Raw genomic sequence first — 11,346 nt, forward strand, 5'->3', positions numbered from 1 at the left:
CAAGAAATCTTTATTATTCCCACACAACTGATGATTTCACTCACTTGACTTCAACTAATTGAACGTGCAGGCGCCGTCTCTCAGCAGAGTCACGTCCCGCTAAAAAAGAGAGAAGAAAAAAAAAACAGGCATCTCCTCCGAGTCAGCACAATGTGCCACTGTATTTTCAATCAACGAGACGAATATGGGCCAATACCGCTGTTCAGCCGATGCATCGGTGCTTTACACAATTAGGACGTCTTCAGAGTTGCTTGATCCTGCATGTTCTCATAAAATAAAGTTTCAGTGCAGTAATAAACTTTGATTTGATAAAAGAGACAACAATGCAGCAGAGACAAATCTGAATATGGCTGATTATCAAGAATCTTTACGCTGCCTATCAACTCACTTCAGCTTGTTTTGGTCCTGACTCTGTGTAATGTTATCTGTTACTGTACCTAAACACTAGGTTTACGGTTGTTGCATATGTAAGGGATAATGCCCGACGAGGTGTCCATTATCAGAAATTAATGGACGACGCGGAGGCGTGAACCGTCCGACGCGAAGCGGAGGACGGTTGCTTCCGCGAAGTCCATTAATCATCCAATCCATCAGACGGCCAGTGCACTTCTTACCGCCGGTGTGTTTACAGACTCCAGTGCCGTGATGCGCTGAAAAAAAGTTGTTTTGGTCCGAGTGTCCGTTGCCGTGGTTACTAACAAGCGTTTTAGCCAGTGCAGTAATATTTAGAACGTAATCAGGCTATTTTACCGGAACATCTTTATGGGTGTCCATTATCACTTTTTAATGGACACCCAGCAGCCAATCAGAATCGAGGATTCACCCAGACCATGGTATAACAGGATGATCAGCTACAGCCAGTCTGTCTAAACCGCTAGAGATTGTTTCCTACTGAATATTGTATTTGATTATAACATTGACGAGAAGTGATCAGAAACAGTGTCACCACAGGAATCTGTTTAAAGATGCCGGTGCAGAAGTTCATTCGTCGTTTCCGCTCCCTTTATTACGAGCTGTTCTTGACCACAGAGACGTCCACTGACTCCACTGTGATCCTGAGTGGAGCGAGGTTTTCTAAGCAGCCTAATCGTCTCTGCTCCACCTTGTCAAGCTGTCAGACCTGTTGCTGCCAGGTCTGATGAGGTCAGAGGTTTAAAGCCCCCTCGCAGGGCTGAGCCCACGGTTCGGATATGAGCGTATATCAAATGGCTTTGTCTGGGCAGTGACACGGTTTGTCTCGGCTGCAGGGGGGGGGGGGGGGGGATTGACTGATTGACTGATTGACTGATTGACTGGATGAATGTTGAGTGATTAATACAGTTTGTAATATCTAAAACAACTTAAGCAATCATAGTCAAGCGATAAAGTGGAATATAAATAATGATTATCATTATCAGTAATCATTCCAAGCTTTTGAAACATCTGCGCGCTGCTGTCTGTAACTCTGTAACTCTCTGACTTGTTTTAAATCCAGATCATTTTTCCTATCAGAGACTCACACGTGATCATGTTTGCTTTGGGAAGGAATGCTGCTGAGATGATTTGAGGACGACCTTTCAATGGATCTGTCAGAGTCGCTGCCCAAAGAGATTTTTTTCTAGCCCTTGCTGGATGCTGACAAGACTTTTTTATTATTTTGTTTTATTTTGCTGTTTCGATGAAGAAATTTTAAAACATCAGTCAGTTAAAGTCGAAAATGGTGCCAAAGATGTGTACAAACAAAACAGATTCCCTGGCAACACGAATATCCACTGATTACATCAATTAGTTGTGTATGCTGCACTGTGTATCAGTGAATACAAACATTTTGTCAGTCAAAGATGATGAAGTGAAGCTCGAACCCTGCAGCGGTCTGTGGCATTCTTGATCACTGTAGTAATGTTTATACAAAACATCCGCATGTTGTCGTTGTGTTTCTTTTTTTGTTGCATTCTTTATGGAATAACATGGCCGCAGGGGAGTTTGTTAACACGCACAGAGGTCAAACGTGACCAGTACCTGCATGGTATAATCTGAAAAGTTAGGATGGGTGGATGGATGACCTCTGTTTGGAGATGTCAGCGTTGAGCTGACGGGGTCACGAGGGTCAGTGGGTCTGCAGAGCTGCACAAACAGTCGGTATGAGGTGTAATTAAGTTGGTTTCAAGCTGACGACTAAAGAGATGTAACTTTTTGAAACAGCCCAGATGAGCCTGTGATGTAGCTGAATGTTCAGTGTCACAATATCCAGGATCGAGCAAGCATTTCCCCATCATTAAAGGGATAGTTCAACATTTTGGCAAATTGGCACATTGCCATAATCCCTATAGTCATAGCAGTAGGTTTGTTACTTGTAATTGTCGGTGCAAGCTATTTTTAGAGCAGGGGAGCAGAGCCGGGAGCTGCTCAAAGATAGGCTAATGGGATTTCTTGGTTTCCCTCATCAAACTCATCAAATACACAATCCAACAACTCCAAAACGCTCTGGTGGACAACTTGTGACCTGCACATTCACCACGCTATGAGATAATAACACAACGTTACCAGACAGAGTTGTTTTACGGGCAAATGCAGAGACTGCTTGATGAAAAACTGTCCCTGACAGGAACGCGCATCAGCAGTTTTGCACGAATTCACCTCAAAAACAACTCGGTCTCGTAGCGTAGCTCTGAGCAGCTCGCGGCTCTGCTCCGCCGTTCTAAAAATAGCTTGCACTGACAATTAAAGGTAACGAACCTACTGCTAAGACTACAGGGATTATCGCAATGGGCCAATTTACCAAAATGTTGAACTATCCCTTTAACAACACACTATGTCTTGCATCGACGTTACATTGCTGGTAATTAATCCATCCAGTGTCGACATACATTAGCAGGGAAACTGGATCAGTAGGATTTCCTACGACACAACAGATAGCATCAGCATCAGGTGAGACGTCTCATTCATCTGCATATCTGGAATAGCTTGCTTTACGGAGCATTAGGACTCTCTCTCAGGGACGTAATTATGTGACCATGGTGGGGGGAGGAAACACACTTTCTGTTGTTAATTGATGGTGACAGTATAATATGCGGATATCTTGCTTTGTTTGTTAATAAGTTTATAAACAATCTCATAAACGTATTAACAATCTATTTGGAGCATTTAACTGTACATGTCACTGAATATCCCCATGTTCACACAGGGCCCCTGCTTCTCTCACACAGAAACCCTGTTCGGTTGAACCAGCTTCTCACACCAGCGCAACCTCTCGGCTGAAACTTGTATAGTCCTGTTAGTGTGTGTGTGTGTGTGTGTGTGTGTGTGTGTGTGTGTGTGTGTGTGTGTGTGTCAGCCCTCAGGACATCACTTAACCTGTTGAGCTGCATCCTCCAAATGACTTTTGTTTCATTTTGTCCAAACACAGACGGACACACACATGCATACCTCACTACCTGACCTAGTGCACTTTGAACATTGGACTTTAAAATTCACTGCACCTTAAACGTATTGAACCTGTTGTATGCTCAAAAGTTCTGCCCAGTGCTCCAGCATGCTGCGTTACTGATAATAATGATAATATGAAAGTAGTAAAACAAAAAGCACAGGTAAGACCCTTTAATTTACAGGCCATTAATTATGTGATAATGTCAAGAAATAGAAATAACAATTAATTGTGTCGTAATCAAGAAAGTCAAGAAATAACGGTCAATTGCACAAGGACTTGGTGGAAAAAAATTCTGGCCTTTCCCAAAAATTCAAAGCATGAAAATCATGTGAAATCTTTTGTCTTAATGAAAAACAGGACATTACTATGAAATTGATCGTTGTTTCTAGGCTATTTCTTCACATTACGCAATTAATTGTGATTTCTAAGCTATTTTTTGACATTATCACATAATTAGCCTGTAAATTAATGTGTTACCCAAGCACAGATTAATATTTAGAACTAAATTAAAATACACATAAAGTTGTGTATTTGTATTGGTGTGTTGTGCATGTTTTTGCAGATATGTTATGTAAACAACAGAACTGCAGTGTGTGAACCGCAGTGACGTGCCGTCAGGATAAATCGGTCACAACAACCAAAACAACAACAAAGCAGCGGCATGCACATGGCCGTGTGTCAATAGCATCCCTAACTCTGCAGGGAGACTGGGCTAATCAGATTAGCAGGGTTAGAGGGTCTGCCATAGGAGGAGGAGGGGTCTGTGTGTGTGTGTGTGTGTGCAAGTAGATAGCAGATGTAACAGCCAGGCTCAGACCGTCTGTTTCTCTGATTTCTGTCTCAGTTGTCTCCCTGACTAACTAACTGACTGACTGGTCGCCTGTCTGTCTGTCTGTCTGTCTGTCTGAGGTGGGCGGAGTTTAAGGCGACACAGAGGTACAGTATCACAAAATGTTGGCAACTTAAATTATCATTACTCAAACTACCACCTACCTCTTGTGGTCTGAAGCCTTAGTGGACACAGGCGAGTGTTTGTTTTCTATCACTAGTGGTGGTGAGTCACTTTGTGAGTGGCCTTTATGTTATTTGTGTCAACTGACCCTTTAGAGTTCATCAGTCCAGTTCAGTTTATCTTCTTTTCATTTATTGATACTCATCATTTAGTTTTCTCATGTTTCAGCAATGAGACTAAACATGTTGACCTTTTCAAAATAAAACTTTTTCAATTTTATTTTGCCAATAGTTTAATTTGATTCATGTCGTAAAAATATATGTAGACGCTGACCCCAGACTCTGGAGTCAAAATCCTAAATCTCTCTATAGCATCAGCCCCTAATCCCAACTGCCCCCTACCACCTGGGGCTTCTCCTCTTCAGTGTATAGAAAAGTCCCACTGGTATTAAAAGCGTCTCGAGTGACCACTTGTGATGCATGCAAATAAACAGGTATGCATTGTTGGTTTTTGGCTAATCAGCCACAGACAGGTCCTTCATCAGTGTGAGAGAGACCAGGACATGGAGGGCTGGAGCTCTTAAAGAGGAACTATGCAGGATTTTTAGTTTAATGCTACATCTTTAGCTTAATTAAACAGCTTCAGAGTAATTGTGTTGGTTAAATAAATTACTTGTAACTAGTTCCATAGAGAATGGAGGCTCTCTGCCTTCCACCTAGCGTCTCTTGGCTGAAAACCAACCTTGTAAGATCAGAGCCCTCGATCAAGCTCTCGTCTCTTTGCACCGCAACACAAACGCGCCCCGTAACCTGTAATCTCTTGTTTATGACAGATTAAACTACACAAATATACACATCGTAACATTGTATATGATATGTAACGTTATCCACTGCTCTATTGATCGATTTCTCGTCAGCTTCGTTGTAAACAAATGCACATGGCCGGGAGGAGGGTTAGCAACACAGAGGAAAAGCGACCGCATCGTTGCATAGTTCTCCTTTAAATGAAATAAGGTTGTAAACATTTGAAATAGTCAAATATTTGTGTTGCTCAGGATGCATTTGTGTTCACATTTACTTTTCTCTGGTGGATCAACCAATGCTAGGACATCATTTCCCCATCAAACCCAGCCAGTTAGCAGTTCTCCTGCAACGTTTTAGGGCATAAAAAAGCGTTCATATTAGTTCACCAGTACCAGTTTGGCAGAGAGAAGCTCATATCAGCTGATTGATTAATCGGTTGGGCCCTAGTTTTCTTTTTGTAGGAACCACAGTTGCACACTCAGCTCGTTTTTCTCCTCTTAAGTAAAGAGGAAATTACAGAAACTGGGAATAAATTTCTGACCTGACAGGATGACAGATTAGATAAACTGTCCAATAAACCAGCTGCTTTTAAGTCACACAACTGTAATTAACGAGGCCTGGTTGTGATTTAGTAAGTTAGAAACAGAATCAACCAAATAGAAAAACCAAACTTTGGCTCCAAACAGAGAAAATAAACTGGAGGTTGGTTTACAGTTTACAGCTTTTTTTTAGGACATTATCTAGTTTAAATCGTCCTGGTTGGTTGTTGATGAAAACCCCCAAAGAGTTTCATGGTTTAAAAAAAACCCCCAGCTCTGACAACATCACCGCACTCGTGCCAGGTCTGTCTGTCGGAGGGAGATGGCGTCCAGCTAACCCGCAATTTCCATCCTCCAGCAAGTCGTCTTCCCTCGTTCCCAGTCTCCACCTGAGTCACTCCCTCTCACCGCAGGCCTTTGTCTCAGTCTGCTTCACCCACGCTCGCCTCCGTCCTGTCTCCTGCGCCGCTCGTCTCTGCCGGGGCCGATCCGCCTCGGCCTCTCCGAGCCGCAATGTTTAGACAAAGTGAAAGAGACAGAGACACGCTGACGGTGGAGCGGAGAGAGAGAGACAGAGAGAGAGAGGGAGAGAGAGAGGGAGAGAGAGAGAGCCATGCTGAAGTTTCCACCTCCTCGTCCTCTAGAACTAACCCTGATGTTTGTGTCGGAGCCTTTAAAGGCCTAAATTGTAAATCCCTGAGGAGTAAACAGATGAATGTGAATAGTGGAAATATGTCTTCACTTCTTTTTTTCTTTTTTTTTAGAGAGAGAGGGCTCATCATTAATGCAACATTATACACTAAACAGTGCACGAGCTTTGTCACACTCACATGATGTGAGTTTGGTAACACTTTACTTGAATAGGTATTCATCAGATTGACATAACACTGTCATAACCATGACATAACAGCTGTCATAAACAGACAGCTGTCGTTAAGTGTCATTCAGTAAGTTATGTCACTGTTGATGCAAAGTTGACATTATTTGAGATGTTCCTTGTTATGAGAACTTGACATAATTTTTAAAGTTTGGCAATTAGGTCTGCTATGACAGTTTAAATTGTCTTTATGTCAAGTTGTCAGAACAAAAACATCTCAAACAATGTCAACTGTGCATTAAAAGTGACATAACTTACCGAATGACATTTAACGACAGCTGTCAGAAGTATTCATTGATGTTTATGACAGCTGTTATGTCATGGTTATGACAGTTTTATGTCAGTCTTATGAATACCTATTCAAGTAAAGTGTAACCGTGAGTTTTTAAAGTTGTGTGCACTCCAGAAACTGCACAGCAGTCAGTCGGGTTAGAAAAACTGCCAAAAGATTATTTCCCACCCAGATGTCATTTTTTCCAGATTTTTTATTTTATTTTATTTTTTACAGCCATACCTCAAACATTTGTCGCCCAGAAACCTCTGCATGATACTGTTCAAGAGAGAGAGAGAGAGAGAGAGAGAGAGAGAGAGAGAGAGAAAAGGGGGAAACATTGGGTCTTTCTTTATTTTTAGCAGGCAACATGGAAGTCTGGCTTCTTAAAGTAGCAGCAGCAGCAGCAGCAGTGGCGGCTGTGGCGGTGGTGGTGGCGGTGGTGGTAGTGGATGCCGTTTTGGGTCACAGCACCTCCCTGTCTGGTCGAAACATCTCTGTCATCCTTCCGTCCGTCTGTCCATCCGTCTTTCTGTCTTTCCTAGAACCTCTGCAGCAGCTCGTCGCGTCCTCGTGGCCTCGGCCCGAACGTGAGCGTGTGTATTTGTTTTCAAAGGCGAAAGGGGCAGAGTTGCTCTTTAAATAGATACCCAGCTATGTATATATAGTGTGTGTCTCTGTGTGTGTGTGTGTGTGTGTGTGCGGGGGTGCATCCGTGCATGTATTTACAGTGCAGAGTGCAACCCCCCCTCACCTCCCCTCCCCCCCTTCTCTCCTGACACTCGGACCCTGTGCGGACAAGAATGAAGCAGCTCCCGTCAGAGCGCTGGACTCTCTCCAGCTCATTTTGTGTCTCTCTGGACTCCACTGTTTTCCGTCCAAGTCAATACTGTCCTCCTCCGCCCCCCCACCCCTCCAACAGGCAGCTTCAGGTTTTTCAATAGACTGACCCCCCAGGCGTGACGGTCGGAGACATTCCCTTTCAGGCACACACACACACACACACACACACACACTTCAAAGGAAATGTCAGATGATATTCACAAGGACACATATTGATTCTGTGTCTTTCATTCACACGCACTAGTGCAGATTATACGAAGGGGGCTTCCTCCAGTTTCATCTTCTTCTTCTTCCCCCCCGACCTGAAGCCACAGTGGGCCGGGCTCAGCGGAGGCACGAGGGGAATCCAGGAGTGTTTGGCTGCCGTCTGACATCGAGGTGTGTGTGTTGAAGTGTGACCCAGTTATGAGGATTTGGGCCCGAATGAAGAAAGAAAAAAGAAAAAAAAAGTGTGTTTTTTACTTATCACAGAGAAAATGTGTTGCTTTTGCCATGGATACTGGAAAAAAAAATCCCTGCTCCTCCGAGACACTTTTTATGTGTCGTAACCCGGCGTCTTCCAGTGACAGAGTGGAACAGTGAGGAGGAAGAAACAAAACAGTGCAGTGGCAGTGGCAGTCGTGGTCAAAGCAGCGACGTTTCCAACCACATTTCTGACACACCCTCAATTTAGACTTTACTTTTTTCTTTTTCTTTTTTTCTTTTGCTCTATGCTTTTTGCTTTTTGTTGCTTTTTTTTTTACTTTGGATTCTCACAGACAGGCGACTCCTGAGAGAAGAAAGCAGGAAACAAAAGCAGTCATTTAACCCCTTAAAAGTAGGGCATCATCATGTGAAAGGCAATTTAGGTTTTCTCAAGAACAAATATGACTTGGCCACACCGGGCCCTTGATGAAAGGATGATTTAGGTGCAGAGAGGAGGAATGCAGCTTTCTGCTCATCAAGAGCTGAAGCTGTTCTCCAGACCGAAGCAAGCCAACAAGTTTTCTTTTTTTTTTTGTTTCTTTTTTACCCTGGCTGTTATTTCATGCAGCTGGTGACATGATCAAAGGGGACGGCCGAGCACTATCAATGTCCTTATCATCGTATGCATGCCACTTTTCAGGGCCACAGATAAGATGGAACAATTGTTGCATACCTTTGTGTTTGTGGAGAGAGAGACACACAGAGAGAGAATTGCCTACAATACAAATGAAAAACAATCCAACAGCCTCTCAGATGCTTCAGATACTTCAGGTTTTCTCTCAAAGAGGGGCCTATTTTGGGTTTTCTTTAGAAAGGAAGTGACCAAAATGAACAAACTTGTTTCCAAGGAGCTGCTTATTTTTAAATGTTTCCCTTTAACAGATCTTTCCACCATGTTTAGGTTTTAACTGTAGTGTGTCCAACAGACATTTTTGAGATTTAATCCCCCCGAAAAAAAAACTACGTCTGTGCAGCCCAACCAACAAAATCCCCTCAGTCTCTCCAGAGGTGTGCGCTCTCCAATCACCTTCAGGCTTTTGAAAGTAAACAGTTATCCTACAGTGAGGTACAGTGTAGCCGGAGCTATGAGGCAAATGTGTCAAATGTGTCATGCTGTGGACATTCCTCCTCATCAGTCATGTTATTCTTGGCCCTGGGAGCACATTCTTACACCTGGCTGGGCCGGACGCACGGTGAAAACCCACTCTCCTGTCGTACAAGAACAGTCGGTTTCTCTGTGGCACCGACTGCCAGACGTGGAAAACATGTGACGAGTCCCTCACATTAAAAAAAGAAAGAAAAAACTCACACTTGTAGGTATACACAAGCAAGCCCCAAGAGTTAAACCAAAGTATGCTTTCATATACTGTACATGAGCTGCAGCAGGACATGCAGACAGGATGTGACCAGGAGTCAGCTGTGCCTTCAAAATAAAAGAGGTTTGAAATGGAAGAGATGGGAGAGTAGTAGTAGTAGGACATAATCCAACAATTGATACTAAGAAACAACATCTAAATCAACATGTAAATCCCCAATTAAGCAATTTTGTTGTAATTCAAAAACAATGTTAGAGCTTTCCACTAGAAATAGACATCATGTAATTTACTGGACTTTATATTAGGAGTTCAATTTTTCAGGATACTTTTATTAATTCCTGTCATATTAATATACAGTTGTCCTCACAATTGTTTTTATTTTTCTAAAATGAAAACCTCTAAATTCAATTCAATTCTTGGCTGATAAAATGCAACCAGACACCCATTCTAGATGCACAATCAGCCTCATTTTGCATGTGAGATATGATCACACACTTTGTTAGTAAACCAACATCTCTGGGGGTTTAACTCCTGCACTTGCAACTAATTAAAATCATCAAAACAACTGACCTGAACTGTGGACTATGCAGGTTACCTTTGCTTAATTTAATGTAAAATAGTCCCAAAATTGGTTTCATTAATTGTCAGGAACTCTATGTTAATTTTCTCACCTCATGTGTAAACAACAGCTGTTTTACACGTATTTTATAGGCTATCAGTTGTACACAGTTTTAGTGGTTTCTTGCAACAAATTAAATCATCAAAACGAGCTGTGGTCTATGAGGGTTACCTTAGCTTATGTGTTAATGTAAAAATGTAAAAGTTTTAAACAGACGCTTATCCTACTACTTAACATTTGTCAGCAACTCTGCGTCAATTTTCTCACCTCACGTGTAAGAAGAATGAAGTATAGAAGAATAGCTACTTTATTGTCATTCAAAATACACAGTGTGCATAGAACGAAATTTCGTTTCACTGACTCTTGGCACAAACAGAAATATATGTGTAAAAAAAATTTAAAAAACAAGACAAGTGAGGTTGATCGGTCAGTAAAGTGCTCTGTGTGCATATGTGCCAAAAGAATACTATTTTATATTTAAAGGGATCACAATTAAAATGTTAAAAATGTTAAAAAGGATCACAGTTAAAATGTTAAACATGTTAAAAGTGGCATGTGCAAAAGTTAAGAAATCAGCCGTATTGGAGGTTCAGCAGTCTTATGGCCTGGGGGATGAAACTGTTGCAGAACCTGGTTGTTCTGCTCCTCATGCTGCGATAGGCTACCTCCTACTGTAAACAAACAGTAGCGGGTTTTATTGTGAAAGGCACGACCGGAAGTGTCACGTTTCCCTCCCCGCTGACTTGACAACATTAGAGTGAGATGGGGCGGACCGCGGCGGCAGCGCTCAGACCCAAACAGCGCCCACACGGAGACACACAGACTGAAGCTGAGTTGTCATCATCCTCATCCTCCTCATCGTCCTCTTCTTCCTCTTCTCTCCATCATGGATTCTCCCCGGACTCGCGCGCTGCTCTCCGCCGGATAAACTTTGGACTTAACTCTCTGGTTGCTGTCATGGGAATATACCGCCGGTGCGCTCGGCCCCGTGGATCTGTACTGCCTTGATGGAAACCATGTCACCGCAGCAGGGGACCATGGGACAGAACAGGTCCGACTCTCTGACCGGAGAGAGCAAGGCGCTCACCGACAACAAAAAGGTAACAGCAGTGGGAGCTCCGTGGGAGCTGATGGAGATCTGACTCTGGACACACGTGTTTGCGTGTTTTATTTGGCCTATGCGCTTATTTTAGGATGAATTATTGTGTGGAAATGACAGTCTTATGTGATATTAAACTGGGATTTTACGGTGCCA

At 42.8% G+C, this 11,346-nt stretch overlaps 1 protein-coding gene across 2 annotated transcripts in view; it reads left to right on the forward strand.

Moving 5' to 3' along the window:
- Positions 1 to 11,346, forward strand: part of LOC146965367 (rho GTPase-activating protein 20-like) — a 68,368-nt gene that overhangs the window by 19,033 nt on the left and 37,989 nt on the right. Inside the window, exon 1 of one of the 2 annotated variants that reach the window (XM_085764794.1) lies at positions 10,885 to 11,191. The exons of the other annotated variant lie outside the window; for it this stretch is intronic. Within the exon in view, the coding sequence (XP_085620920.1) occupies positions 11,099 to 11,191 (93 nt within the window). The 5' untranslated portion in view covers positions 10,885 to 11,098. Of the gene's footprint in view, positions 1 to 10,884; positions 11,192 to 11,346 lie in introns of those variants that run through there. 2 annotated transcript variants of the gene reach the window in all.

The sequence above is a fragment of the Trachurus japonicus genome, chromosome 21 (assembly GCF_045865225.1).
Source record: "Trachurus japonicus isolate A0001 chromosome 21, Traja_1.0".
Taxonomy (NCBI): domain Eukaryota; kingdom Metazoa; phylum Chordata; class Actinopteri; order Carangiformes; family Carangidae; genus Trachurus; species Trachurus japonicus.